The sequence below is a fragment of the Zootoca vivipara genome, chromosome 7, assembly GCF_965207765.1.
Source record: "Zootoca vivipara chromosome 7, rZooViv2.hap1.1, whole genome shotgun sequence".
In the NCBI taxonomy this organism is placed as follows: domain Eukaryota; kingdom Metazoa; phylum Chordata; class Lepidosauria; order Squamata; family Lacertidae; genus Zootoca; species Zootoca vivipara.
Window position 1 is genome coordinate 57381163 of NC_142590.1, and position 15392 is coordinate 57396554.

The 15392-nt window shown below is 41.6% G+C and overlaps 1 protein-coding gene across 1 annotated transcript in view; it reads left to right on the forward strand.

Moving 5' to 3' along the window:
* LOC118088521 (complement receptor type 1) overlaps positions 1-15392 on the forward strand; it is a 147776-nt gene that overhangs the window by 42919 nt on the left and 89465 nt on the right. The window contains exons 13-20 of the mRNA XM_088673598.1: positions 1858-2040; positions 2142-2204; positions 5726-5773; positions 6615-6650; positions 6907-6951; positions 10217-10246; positions 11230-11305; positions 14292-14377. Of these exons, the coding sequence (XP_088529724.1) occupies positions 1858-2040; positions 2142-2204; positions 5726-5773; positions 6615-6650; positions 6907-6951; positions 10217-10246; positions 11230-11305; positions 14292-14377 (567 nt within the window). The remainder of the gene's footprint in view (positions 1-1857; positions 2041-2141; positions 2205-5725; positions 5774-6614; positions 6651-6906; positions 6952-10216; positions 10247-11229; positions 11306-14291; positions 14378-15392) is intronic.

Consider the following 15392-nt stretch of genomic DNA (forward strand, 5'->3'; position numbering starts at 1 on the left):
GAGTGAGCTATATTTGTAAGCTGGTACACAATGCTGCTGCTGCTATTCAGCCTCTGAGGTTTTTAGTGGGATTGAGATGCAGTATGAGATATGCAATAGCATTGCCCCCTCAATGAGTAGCTTGTTTTAACCTGAGTCATTTTGAGGGAAGCTTGTGGCCTGATCCAGTCAAGGATAGCCACTATGAAGTCACATTGAAAACAAAGAAACTTAGATTTAGTTGTGAGTAATTTATTCCATTAGCTTCATTTGGACTTATGCATTACTACCTTTAGCAGGAATGGGTTGTTGTGCTCAGAGTACAATGAATAATTAAAATAATATAAATTTCCTGCAGTACATGGAGGGAAGAGTATTAAGTAGTAATTGCTATTCTTTGCAGGGTTTTCTCCCCCCCCCTTTTTTTGGCTTTTCACATTTCAAGGGCTTTTTGTGCAGTATCTATACTAAACAAAAATGCTTTGAGAAGATATCAGTAACACTAAAATACGTGATAACCTAATATTACCCCTTAGTATACAGGCATAACACTATATGCTGCATTTCAGCTTCATAGGAAATGATTTTCACATGTGAGTTGCTTTTTTAAGAACAATACTCAGTAGGTAGAAACTGTCACGTATACCTTGGTGAAATCACTTCAGCAGATGGTCTGTGAGCCAATCAATGATGTAGTCACCTTGCTGAAACTAAGCAGATTTGGGTCAGATCTGGGTCAGTTCAGTGCCCAGATGGAAGAAAGGCATGTTATAAATGTACTAAACAAATAAACATCAAAATCTGAGGCACTGTGTAACCTGGTCCAAAGTTACAGAGGGCTTTAAATAGTTCTTAGCAGTTCCTAGAAAGCCGTCCTCGAAGTGTGACCCAGACTGTTTTTTGGAATTGTAATACAGTAGTATAATTGCAGGGACAGTGTTACTGTTTTTAGAGGTTAGTCTTTTGATTTCTTATCTGATTTTATCACTTGAATAGTTTCTGTCTTTGAAGGAGTTTATAGACCTGTCAAATAAATAATGTTATATAATGAAGATTATATATTTTTATTCAATCAGTTACAGTGGAACTTCTACTTACGGACATAATCCGTTCCGGAGGTCCATCCGCTGGTTGAAACTGTACGCTAGAAGAGACGTCTTGTGCGCGTGCGCATTCAGCAGTAGTGCGCTTCTGTGCATGCGCAGATGGCGGCAGCGCTTCTGCGCACATGCAAATGGCAGAAGCCACTTCCATGCATGCGTAAATTGCGGCAAATCCGGTGTTTACTTCCGGGTTTGCCGCAGATGCAACTTGGAATGTCTGCGAGACAAGGCGTATGTAAGTCAAGGTTCCACTGTAGTTGTTTGAAGCCACAATAAGTGGAATCATCTTGTGTGTGCACTTCCAATTTGGAATATACAGATTCTGTTAAAAAAGAAAACATTTTGCCAAATTTGGGTGGTTCTTGGTAGTTTGCAAGTATAAAGTCCCTGCTGCTGCTTTGGTGGAGACATTGGCCTGGTTTGCATAGAATCCACTGTTTAACAAGTCATAAGTAAAGTATTAATTATCTCACAGATAATAATGCAAACCATTGCTTGCTTTTCCAGTTTGCTTTGTTTTCCAGTCTCTCTTCCATTGTGTCTTTGCAGTTTGGTTAGTGTCTGAGATGGGGTGGCCAAACAAGCCACGGTTAAGAAAAGGGTGCTGCACCCACATGTAATGCCAGTCCACAGTTAAAACAAACTGAAGTTTAAATGCAAGCAACTTCAGACTGTGGTTTGCTGGCAGTAAATAAACCATAGTTAAATCATTGTGCATGGTAACCCATAGGTTAATTAACAAGTATCTTTTTAAATGCTGCTCATCTCTTTTCAGTTGTCAGCTGCCCTAGACCCTCTATTAAGAATGGAATGTTGACAACTACATTTCGACCTACATATGAATATAATAATCTTATAATGTATGTTTGTGAACATGGATACACTCTGGTGGGGAGCGACAATAGTAAATGTGGGGCTGACAGCGTATGGCATCCTCCTCCTCCACAGTGTCTCAAGGGTAAGTATCACAAGGGCTCCTTGGGAGGAAAAGCAGGGTATTGTGTTGCACTTTAATGCAGAACCTCCATATTTCTTTGCCTCCTCTGTCTTTTCTTGCAGGTATTTTCACCACCACTGTTGATCCGCCCCAATCAGAGAATAAAGATACAACTTCTGAGACAGGTGAAAGAGAAAAAAATGGGACTTCAGTCTCTCAATTTTCAGTTTTTTTTTTTATCTTTGGTCAACTGCTTCAGGTGCAAAGTGAAATAAGCCATCCTGCATGATCAAATCAGGAGTTCAAAAATTTCCAAAGCATTTATATTTTATGTTTTAATTGAATAATATTTAATTATTAAAATCTTTGTAAGTGGTTTACCAAAAATATACATTAACTAGGGGCTGTGCGCTTACTTGTGTTGCTCGTTGCCCCATGTGCTACCTTTCAGACACTACCTATCTCCTGCCTGCTCCCAGATCCTTGCATTCTGCAGTAGCATCTGGTGAGGCAGTATGGGTGGGGCTTTGTTGCTTTCCTGACTTCTCAGGTCACTTTTCAGGTCACAGCCACTTGACAAGATGGGGTAGAGTGAGGCGCAAGGATCGTGGTGTCTGGTGGACCTCTTTGGAGCTTGTTTCTCCAGTAAGAAGCAACCAGCCCGTGGTATTGGGAAGTGACTTTCCCCTTTCACTACCCACTCCACATGCTTGGGTGACCGACTCACTCACTGTGCTAGCTTGGGCTGCCTGCCACCAATGGGCAGGAGGTCAAAAGCCAGAAGGATTTTCTCTCCTTCACCCTCCCACCTCAGCCCAGAGAAGAAAGCCTGTAGTTTTGAAATGCAGGTTTCCTTCTCTCCAGAGTGGTAGCAATGTGGACCTAGCAGTGGCAACTTCCTGGGCAGCTTGCTTGCTTTGCTCCCTCCACCAGCCTGCTCAGACATTTCTTTCCACCTACTGCTAGTGATGTGGGTAGTAATGGTCACGTGCTCCACTTGCTTGAGGCTTCCCTCATCCTGTTAAAACTTGACTGCTCATGTGTTCTTGGTCACCAGCCCAACGATGTACAAGTACAAATAAAGTGTTATAGAGAAGGTACAGATAAAATCGGGGACGCGGGTGGCGCTGTGGGTTAAACCACAGTGCCTACGGCTTGCCGATCAGAAGGTCGGCGGTTCGAATCCCCGTGACGGGGTGAGCTCCCGTTGCTCAGTCCCAGCTCCTGCCAACCTAGCAGTTTGAAAGCACCTCAAAGTGCAAGTAGATAAATAGGTACCGCTATAGCAGGAAGGTAAACAGCGTTTCTGTGCGCTGCTCTGGTTCGCCAGAAGCGGCTTTGTCATGCTGGCCACATGACCTGGTAGCTGTGCGCTGGCTCCCTCGGACAATAATGCGATATGAGCGCCGCAACCCCAGAGTCGGTCACGACTGGACCTAATGGTCAGGGGTCCCTTTACCTTTACAGATAAAATCAGATGTTAAAAACAAATTGGCCTATGAAAAATTCAAAATACAAATAAGATTGGCAGTTTAAAAAATACACATGTTAATTTTCTAAAGCTTATTCCACAGACAATATCATGAAAAAAACCTGTTTGTGTGAATCTCATTAATTTTCTGACTATTAATTTTGAAAGAAGGCATAAATGCATTTGTAGTCAGCACCTGAGAGTGAAAGTGATAAAACTTGAAACTGGTAAACAATTTGTTTTTACTCTCATGGAATTATATTTGTTATAGAAATTATGTACTGCTCTTCAAGAGAAATTTATAGGTCTGTTCGTGCGTTTGGTCATAGTGTCTTGAGCTCAAGGTGCGTAGATCAGAGGGAGATAGAAATGCCTATACAATTTAAATCATTGCTCCACCTAGCCTAATGTGGTTTGGTGTGCTCTGACTAGCAACAGCTTTTCAAAGGCTTTTTTTGGAGTAAATACTTTTCTCAGTCCTGATACACAGTGTCCTTTAGTTGGGAGGCTATGATGGGTGTTAAAAACAGACAAAACTGAAGGCTTTGATGCTGCAGGTTCTCAGTGATATGTAGGCTGCCTAGTAGACATTAAAGTTAAAAGCTTACAGGCAGAAATTTGATTTTAAAATAATAAAATTGAGAAAGAGTATATGGCAGGTCCTCTACAATATCGAGTTGTTGGTCTCCAGATGATGTTAGACTCATAAGTCATATCATTGATCATGCTACTGCTGATAGAAGTTGAAGGGCCACATTTTCCACATTCTTGCTGTAAACTAGCAGTGTAAAACCTCCACCCCAGGTACCTAATTTGGCCTGCTAGGCCTCTCCAATGGGTCACAAGATGCTGTTGGCCAAGCCACACTCTCCTGCCCTACACTTCACATCATATATGATGTGAAGGGTGGGGCAAGAAAAGATGCAGCTGGGCCAAAAAAGGGTTTGCAGCTTTGGAGGTTAACATGCTTCAGGACAAGATTCTGCTGTTGGGCATCTGCATAGCATCGCTTGTGGCTTTTTGGGAGCCCCGAGAACCAGTTGATCAGCAGTCCTTGCAGAGAGCAGTGTGCATGGCTTTAAAGCCCCAGTGATTAGCAAGTTTGACTACCTTTCACACTTGGCCTTTGACGGGGATAAGGATCTGGCCCATGGGCGTAGGCAGGGGGGCAGGAGGGGGCAATTGCCCCCCCCTAGAAGCAGGGCCGCTGGCCAGCCTGCCCCGCTGCCCGCCCGGTGCCGTCTCCCTCTCCCTGGCTGGCTGTGGGGCTTTCCCTCCACCTGCCCCGGCGATTGCAGAGGGGGGGAGGGGATCGGAGCAGCTCGATTTCGGGCTGATCCTGGCTCCCCCTCGCCCCTGCCGATCGCGGAGGGGGAGGAGGGAGTCGGAGCAGCCCGATTTCGGGCTGATCCTGGCTCCCCCTCGCCCCTGCCGATCACGGAGGGGGAGGAGAGAGTCGGAGCAGCCCGATTTCGGGCTGATCCTGGCGCCCCCTCGCCCCTGCCGATCGCGGAGGGGGAGGAGGGAGTTGGAGCAACCCGAAATTGGGCTGCTCCGATCCCCTCCTCCCCCTCCGCGATCGCCGGGGCGGGAGGAGGGAAAGCTGGCAAGGGAGAAGGGAGCTTTCCTTGCCCCGCTGTGGCCCCTCCCCCTCCCCTTGGCCCCGCCCCTTGGCCCCCTGATTTTCATCCTGGCTACGCCCCTGATCTGGCCCCCTGATTGGATCCAGTTTCCCACACCTGATGTAAATGAATCCTTGTGAACTGTGCTGGCTTCATTGGTGGTGGTAGTGATCTGGAAATTTCTCCCTTTCATTCCACCCCTCCTCCTGCATGGCGATGGCTGCTGCTGCCCAGGATGCTTACTTGCTCCACTCCTCTTACTCCGCAGGAGTACTCAAATGTTTCTCTCCTTCATTCTTTTGCCCCCCACCCACACACCGCTAGTAGTGGTTGCAACAGCAACAGTTGCTTACTCTGCTTACTTAAAATCCAATGTTAAAAACAAGGCAGCCTAAAAAAATCAAATTATGAAGTAGCATCAGCAGTTTTAAAATATAAATACATTTTAACTTCCTAAAGCTGATTCCAAAGACTGAGACCATTGAGGAGCTGGTGTCCTGAGACCATATGGCACCCTATATGGACTTTTCTGACTCCTGATTTTGAAAGGGCATAATTGGAGAGCTATCAGTACTTGAATGTTGATATCAGTCTCTTTACACATCTGTTCCAGGAATGGGGGGAGGAGGAGGAGGAGGAGTCACGCTGGACCCTGAAATTGGTAAACACTTGCTTTTCACTGTTATTGGTGGATACATTTTAAGAAGTAGGGAGTGAGTAAGAATTGAGTTTATGGATAGAACCAGAGTGGAGGAATGGAGTCTTGTCAATATTTACTGCTGATAAGTCCAGAGAGAGGATTAATTTTATCAGAAGAATATCGTGAAGAGACTTGGGTACATGGTAGTGCAGCAGTTGTTTTGAAACACTGGAATTGCATACCATAAGAAGAAACTGCAGCAGAAGGTTGTGGTGTGTGGTCTTCCTTCTGAAAAGACTGCATGTTCAGAAATTTAGCAAGCTAGGTATTTTCCCCCAAACAGTGCATTCCATTTCCCTTGTACTGTCCCATGTTATGTTTTCCTTTCCAGCAGTCACTCTATTCAACAGCTACTTGGCTCCCTCATTTCTCATTAGTCTATTTTGAAGGGGTTTCCTCTTTAGGTTTTCTTTCTCCAAGCATGCCAATATCTCTCTGTTGTTTCTCAGTGGATGTTCTGACTGCAGTTACAGTCCACACTCAACAATCTGTGTTTGCTTTTAGGAGTGATTAAGGCAAACAGGGTGGTAGAAGTTCAGTGATAGTGCTAGGTGAAACTGAAATGAAAAAATGTCATTGGGAAAGCTAATGTACAGGAAATTTTGAGAATATGTCTTGTGGAAGAAGTGGAAACATTTGTTCTGTTTTATCATTAGATGTAAATTTTATAAAGAGAACATTTGCTCCTTAAGCTTCTAATGCTTCTTAGGAGCTCAGATGCCTTCTGACTGCTTAGTCAAATGTAATCCAACTCCCAAGTTCACTACTACTTCTTAAAAATGCTGAATTTTTATTTGGACAGCTTCAACAGCAGACAATCACTCAGGATTTTTGGGAGGTAAACGCTTTGAGTTTTTTCTTCCATTTTAGTTCTTTGTGGGGCCTTTTTCTGGTTTGCATGCTAGAAGGTCCCTTAGGAATGCCTGGCTTTATGTGAATTGTGTAACTTATGGAATATTTTGTAACTTATGGAATATATTGTGTAGGAAATTCAGGCAAAGCTTTCCAGTTTCCTTTGCTTTTCTTTAAAATTTTCTATACTGCTTTTCATGAATTCCAAAGCCAGTGTTTTATAAACTCCCTCTTTTGCATAGGATCTACACACAGTCCAGAGACAAAGCCGCCCAGAGATGACACAGGTAAAGCTGAAAGGTGGTGGTGGTAGTGACAGCAAATTAATCAGCTTGTTTTTAGATTAGCTATTGCGCTTCTATTGCAGGGTGTGACAGCTTTTCTAAAAAAAGAAATTCTGAGCTGAGATTGGGAACATTCCATTTGAGAAGGCAAGGTGACATAGGGGAGGATTTCCAGTCTTGTGAATTATTCCAGGAATGTTTCTTACTCAGTCCTTACTAATCAGCTTGTTAGGCAGTGGCAGAATGAGGAAGGAAGGATTCTTTGTGTTAGACTCCAGTGACACATCTCTGTATAATCTCTGTGGCCTTGGTGTCTCTTTCTTGTGGTTCTGAAGGTGAGGGGAAAGCTCATATTTGCTGCTTAGTATCTGGAGACACTGTTTGGCAAACAAGTACCCATAAGAACATAGGAAGTTGCCTTCTACACAGACAGTTGGTCCATCTAGCTCAGTAATGTCAACACTGCCTGGTAGTTCTCCAGGTTTTCAGACACAGGACATTCTGAGTTCTGCCTAGAGATGCTTGCCATCGAACCTAGAACCTTCTGCTTGCAGGACAGGTGTACTACCACTTAACTATGGCCCTTGCCCTTTAGATTTCTCTCCTTAGTATAAAGTGGAAGGGATTAAGCTGGTAAGAATAGTTTGTTTTCTGAAACTATTTCTCTTGAGAGGTTTTCATACCATAAAGTTCAACTTGCATATAATCCTCAACTGAATATATCACCATGGTTGGTTTGTTGTCCCATGAATTCCCAGTGCAGTTCTGGAATTAAGTTTGACTTTGATTCAATCTATTATAATTGTTCTCTTCAGTTCTGTAACTCACTGTAGCTAGATACGATGATGGCTGCACTCCAAAATCCCAAGCAATGTGTTTCGTAGGTTTTGTGTGCTGTCCTGGTACAAGTGATTCATGGGCCGTGCCAGTGGGCTTCTTCTCATTATCAAGAAGAGGATTTCTGAGAAGGCTGTAGCATATTTAAAAAAACCTGAAATAAGAGAATGTTTTCTTTTAGACAAATGTTGACAAACAATAACAATGGTGTTTCAACAAGCCATGTGCTTGTTAAAGCAGAGGCAGTCTCAAATGTGGTTTTGGACAAGCCCAGGGACTTAAATACCTACACCAAGGCCCTATGACTGGGAATTTATGCCATCCAATATATGCCCAGCCATAAGGCTTTCTAAAATGGTCATTAGGTCAATGGGCAGGGCATGCCTTCAATTTAGTTTTTGCCTCAGGGTATGAGGGTGGCCTGGATATTGGGGAGCGGGTTCATATTACCCCATTGTCATGGTCACACCATTTTCATATGACCTACTATCAGAGACTGATATCATTACACTTTGGCCCACTTTGGTACAGAGACGCAGAGGCACTGAAAAGCATTTTAAGAAGCGTTTTAGGAGGAAAGCACCCCAGGGATATGGGGGGGGGGGCTAAGCCATACAATAAGAATTATACAATGCAAACTATATAATCAGATTTAGCTCAATAACACAATTGGCAAATCTCTCCCTTCAATGGAACATGGAACTTTTTCCTGAATGCTCTGGGGGATTTCCCAGCAGAGAAAGCTGACAGTTCCACCAAAGCCATGGTCTCCCAATAGAATGGTGAGATGAAACAGGTGGTGAACATGCTTGCCCCCAAATTTCCTTGTCATGGAACCAGAATGGCTCATTGGTATTCTGGGGAACTTTGGGCTATGGAACAAGGTTGATGAAGACTAGAGCACAAGTGGTGCAAATCGTGCTCTAGAGCTAACCAAACACTGCTTAACAGTTGCAGTCACAGAGTCCAGAGAGAAGCATTGGATGTGTGCTTTTGGACTTCCTGGCACTTACGCTATAGGGTGCCACAGGAGCCTATTTTGTCCATACTGTAATGCTATTCAGTATCTATGTGAAGCTGCTGGGAGTGGTCATTAGGGGTTGGGGCAGGCAAGGTGCCAACACTATACTCATGAGGCTCACCTCTATTTCTCTATAACATCTGAATTAGTACCTTTATGCAGTATTGGGATGAGTGAGGGATAAGAAACAGATATTGAACCCTGGCAAGATGAGGTACTGTGAGTGAGTTGTTCCTTTGTCTGAGAAACTGATCAGTTGCCTGCCCTTGATGGGGTAGCATTCCCCCTGAAGGAGCAGGTATGCAATCAGCAGGTGCTTCTGGATCCAGCTTTGTCACTGGAGGGCCAGGTAGCTTTAGTGGCTAGAAGTGCTTTTTATCAGCTGTACTCGGTATGGCAGCTATGACTATTTGTGGCCCTGGTGAGCTTGACCACAGTAGTTCAGGCAGTGGTGAGTGGAAATTGGATCATTGCAATGCACTCTATATGGGTGCATATAGTGCAATGCACTCTATAAAGTGCATATAGTGCAATGCACTCTATATAGGTACATCTTCCCTTGTGCTTGATATGGGAACTGCAGTTAGTTCAGAGTGCTGCAGCATGGTTGCTGACAGAAGTGAGACTCTCATCTCTGCTCAGAAATTCTCACCGTTTGCCTATTTGCTGCCATAACTTAACCCTTATATGCCTACTCAGCCACTTTAATCTGCGGAACTGGCACTGTTACAGGTGCCACATAATATTCATTCCACACCTGTAAGAAATCTTTTAACATGACAGCACCTATACTTTGGAACTCCCTGCCTATTGACATCAGTCACTATACACCTTTTGGGGTGTGCTTAAAACATTTTTGTTTAGGCAAGATTAATTTGGCATGTTACCTATTTTTAACTGCATTTTATTGATAATTTTGAAGGTTTTTTTTTGGTAAACCACTTAGAGATTTTATTACCACCAGAATAGTATATAATAGTAGATGATAGATAGATAGATAGATAGATAGATAGATAGATAGATAGATAATGTTGTATATAAATTTATGTATATAACCACATAACTATCTTGTGACCTAAACTGCTAGTCTCCTCCCCTGCACTGGGGAGGACCCATTAACCTGGTCTGCCACCCAATACTTTTAAGTGAGAACCCCATTTCTGCTGGATCAATTGGATTTCTTATTAATTATAATTATTTATCAGCTAGATAAATACTTCTAATTAATAATTAGAACATTCAGTCTTCCATTGTCTACTGGAGCAGATTATATTCGGTTATTAGTTGAACCTTTAATAATACTTTAATGTACTATATTTTATTCAGAGTGTGTGCGGCAGATGCAAATGCAATGAGAGCTAGAATCTGACACCCTCACATAACATCTAACCTTTTTCCCTTCCATTTTAGTACCTAACCGCTCCTCAGGAGTTATTATTGGTAAGTAATTACAGAATGAGGTACAATCCCTCATTGATTTACCGCTGTTCATTCTCCAAAGCTTGGATTTCAGCAACCATTGTACTTTATTGCCTGGTGGAAATGTGTGTGTCCCTTCCTTTTTTTTCTCCAGTTTGTGGTTTAAATGTTGAAGACTCCTACTTGAATAAAAAAATTGATTCCTTTGCGAGAATTCTTGGGGTGCAGACAGATATACTTTCTTCCAGGTTCTAGTGTCTTTTTATTTAGTTATTTTGTTTATTTATTTCCTCCACTACCTTTGTTCCTGCAATGAACATAGCTGGCTCCAAATCCAGCACAGACTTCCTCTGTGTTGTGCCTTTTAATGTTCCAGCTTCTGGGCGTGGTCGGTGCTTAAATTTTTTTTCAAGAGAAAAGGTGTTTTGAGCTGGACACATTGCTTGGGTGGGGGAGTTGCTCTCTGATTGTCATTAGGGCCGTTCAGTTTGCGCAGCTAACATCTGCTAGGAACAAGAAGAACTTGTTTCTAAAACCAATCTCTGAGGAAGACTGCATATTTGCCAGAAAAGGGGTGAGTGCAGATGTACAGTGGACTTGCTGCTCTGGGTATGTATGTGTCTAGAGACTTGCTATGTCCTGTAACACTTGAACTCAACCACATGAGTGGCTTCAATGTCCATTGAGCATTACAAGGTAGCAACTTGAAAGTGGTCAAACACTGAAAGCACAGCTTTTTATGTTGGTTCTTCATGTGGAAAACGAACTGACAGGTTTTTCTCATTGATTTTAATAGTTTGTTTATCTTTTGTTAAGTCTGCAGTAGGATTTGGGTCCTGTTTGGGGGTTGTTGTCTCAAACCTATTTTGAAGCTACTGGTGTGATTACATTTCAGTCTTTATTTAAGACTGGGACAGTTTTTTCCTGAACAGAAAAAAACTATTACTTTGCCTTGTTAATCATTACTACAGTATATTACTGGATTTCTTCTTCTTCCCTTCAAGGATCTGTGGTGGCTGTTTTATTGGGGCTTTGTCTTATTGCTGCAGGTTGGAAATACAGATCTTGCTTTATAAAGGGGTGAGTCAGCTCAGGAGAAGCCATATCTAATTATTTGTAGCTTCGTTTGTGGCGGTGTGAGCTAATATATGCTTCTTGGCTTCACTTTGCCTTCTGTTCACTTATACTTTCCGTATAAATGTGCTTGGTGTTCAGAAGGGGCTTTAGTATTTTTATTATTTATTTATTTGGTGAAGAGTTGCACTAATATGGCAGCACAGAATAAACAATAACAAGTAAAACACAATAATTTTTCTAGAACAGCTAGTCAGTATTTTATCCCATTTCCACCATTGGTGTTCTGAAGTGACAGAAATGCTCTGTCTCAATTTACCTAAGGTGTCCATCCTAATGCAGACTTGACAATGAATATTCTGGCACTAAAAATTCTGCAATCCACTATTAAATTAAGTTATAAAACACACTGCTCTAATCTACAGGTGTTGGAACCGTCAAGGGTACTTGCAGTTTGTGATTTTTACTTTCAGACACAGTAAGAAAATGGATTTGTTGAACAATCCTGCCTGAAGCCAGTAGATTTTTTTCTGGAAGAATCTAGGCCAGTCCTATAATCTAAGACAACAATTTGCAACAATAATTTATTCTGAACATTTGTCTTGCATGACCTTTCTATTTTTGTGTCCAGGACTGTCCATTTTTGTTGTAGCATTGTATGCATGGTTTTACTGTTTTAATATGATGCATATATGTATGCAGACAGGTTCACTTAAATTTGTGAGCACTAATTAAGGTATTTCTGTAGATTAATACAATAATTATTTACTAGTTTTGAATATTCAGTGCAATAATTCCTGTAACAGATTGTTCACATGTCTTTTAAGTCTTTAAGATGTTCAGGGATTCAGTTTTGATACTAGAGAATACTGATTTATTTATTTTTTGCCAAAGGCAAGAGATCTTTTGGATTCAGAGGCAGTAACAATACCAGTGGAGAGAAATTCGGTGATTTTATTAAGTGATAGGCTAAATACAAAATAGTAATCAGTGAAAAAGACTTTCAGCAGAGTAACATAACATAAGCAAGACCAGATACTTCCCCATTCATTTGTCGGGAGCCCCAGGGAGAGACCCTGTCTGGCCAACATGCAGGACCCAGCTGGTCTGGGCCTATGTCAAAGCTCAAAACTTATGTCCGCATCTGGGAGATTTATGTACTCTAAATTCTTAGTAGTTATGTACTGATTGGCATAATGTCAAAAGCCCTTAAACTTGCTTTGGAAGTCATTATTTAGAAGGCGTAAGGGATACGATAAGCAAATGGATGGGGCCAGTATAATTAATCTTGAGGTCCTGCTGTAGCTGTAACACTTGTGGCCGGCACTTGACCTTCAGCCAGTGACTCCTGCCCCAATCTGCAAACACCTAACCTTGGAACAGTCAAAGCAATAAAGCAAACAATGCAGGCATGGAGGAATGATTGTACCAATCAACCTACCTCCTCAAAATACATCTTCCAGTGTGGGTTTCCCCAACACTGATATAACCTCATACTCATGATTATGGGAAATATAAATATAGTCTATTGTTGGGACTGCCAACTAATTGCATACCTGTAGCATACCTGTAGAAGGCCTAGGTGTGTAGTTCTGGGGGAACCCATAGCATTGTGTTGCAATGGCTCTTAATTTGATTTTTGAGCAACTCTGCAGGATTATATTTGAGAATGTTTAAACCCATTAATGGCATCTTACGTGCTTGAAGCTATTCATGTTTATAGTTTTCTATTGAATATTGAGCATCTCTGCCTCATTTTAAATGTATTGTAAGGTACAATATTGTCAAGCTTTTCCAGTGCTAAATATAATATAGTCATCCTACTGTATGTGCTGAATAAGCTTTTCAATCTTAGTCAAACAACTTTGAGATTATTCTTTGAATAACATGTTTTGTGTTTGGAGATTCTCTTTTTAGAGTGATCTAGTGTTCCTGCCAACCTAGCAGTTCGAAAGCACGTCAAAGTGCAAGTAGATAAATAGGTACCGCTCCAGCTGGAAGGTAAACAGTGTTTCTGTGCACTGCTCTGGTTCGCCAGAAGCAGCTTAGTCATGCTGGCCACATGACCTGGAAGCTGTACGCCGGCTCCCTCGGCCAATAAAGCGAGATGAGCGCCGTGACCCCAGAGTCAGTCACGACTGGACCTAATGGTCAGGGGTCCCTTTATCCTTTACTAGTGAGTTTGTGGGATAGTGTTTTACATTTCTTTCTCATGATTGTTAAATGTCAAACTGTGAGCAGGCATTGATTAAAGCACAGAAATGGGAATGACATTGGAATGACCTGCGTGGGTCAGGCACACTCTTTCTTTTCTGTCTCAACTGATCAACCGGTAAAATATTTTCAGCTGTTAGCTTGTTTTGTCCTGAAGCCAAGAATGTTTTTATGTAAATCAGGCATCCCCAAACTGCGGCCCTCCAGATGTTTTGGCCTACAATTCCCATGATTCTTAGCTAACAGGACCAGTGGTCGGGGAACATGGAAATTGTAGTCCAAAACATCTGGAGGGACGAAGTTTGGGGATGCCTGCAGTGCTCCTTACTTACAAAAGCTCTATTGCTGACACTTGCCCAAGTTTCCCACATGGACAATGGTGCCTGTGGAATGTTGATTCAAGGGCAGATTCTACAAGGAATCTGTTAGAAGTGACCATTTTTCTATACTGTACTTGGGCTGTGTCTCACTCATATCTGTTGTGTTTATATAATCCTAATTCTCTTTATCTGTTTTACTTCTAATATCCTGCAGTTGCTAACAGTCCGTGTATTACTTCTATTTCTGTAGCTTCCAGAACTAATTTTCTTTCCTAAGAAGTAACAGTATGGCCGCTTCTTCAATGTAAAAGTTACTTGCATTGCTTTCAAAATGTCAATAGCATGCAGTGGAATGCTGATGTATTTGTGTGTTGCTTTTTCCTTCCTGACAGGAAGACTAAACAAAATGATATAGTGATTTCAAAATCAATCAAAAATATTTGTAACTTTTTTTCCAGAAAAACTGACCCTCCTTCTACCCCTCCTGAGTCTTACCATCCAGTTTCGACTTGCACAGAAATGGGATTGGAACCCAAAGCCTCCTGATTGCAGTAGAGCTGTGCTCCAGTAAGCTTCCAGCTGATAATTAATTCCCAACAGTTCTTATTTTGAGAACCAGAAATGAGAATTGAATGAAGATCTACATGGAAAAAGCCAAAGCAATTTTCATTAAAAAACTGGGCATCCAGGTTATTCAGCTACTTGAAGCATGAAGCAGTATTGGGCCCCAAGAAAACTCTGGTCATTTGCACTTATTGTTATTGCATATAACTGGGTTGCAACTTCCTTTGCAGAATGTGTTTTAAAGTGCCTCAATAAAAAACAGAACCAAGAAGAACTTATTACAGTTTGTTTCCTAGAATCTTGTTCATCACTTGAAGGGGAGGGACAAGTAAAGCTGTTAATATTTACCAAACATTTTACTTCCACAAGCCTTTCTCATGAAGAATTGTAAAAGTTGTCTCGATTTCCTTACATGATCTTTAAAAGTGTGAACAAAAGTAACATGTGCCTAATTGAAAATACTCACTTTCTTTTTGATATATTTTCATAGGCAAACAAATACTCTGCATACTTAACCAAAATATCAAGGGTCATGTTTACAACAAGTAAAATGATTCTCCTGTTACGGTCAATATGAGTGAAAAGTGCAGTGCTTCTGATGATTTGAACTATAGCTTGTTATAGTCATGAAGTTAACTTGTTTGTTACATGCTATTTTAAAATGTTATGTTGTATTGTGCACTTCTTTTGTTTAAATTGATTAACTATGAAGTATGTATATATAGAGAAAATTGTTTATCTTAGAATGTGTGCAAATAAACTAAAATATTGAATAAAAGGCACTATCATTGGTAGCTTTCTACTCCCAAGCGATAAGAGGAAACTGGTGATGCAGTGCAGCTTGTGTTGATACGCCTAATAGCACATAGCTGTTTCGAATCTGTTTCTCACCATGCAGAGATGCACAATGCAGTGAAAATAGATGTTTGTGGCAAAAACTTCCTGGTAACTTCCTTTACAGCACCCAGACAAGCATTCTGTGCACACATTTTAAC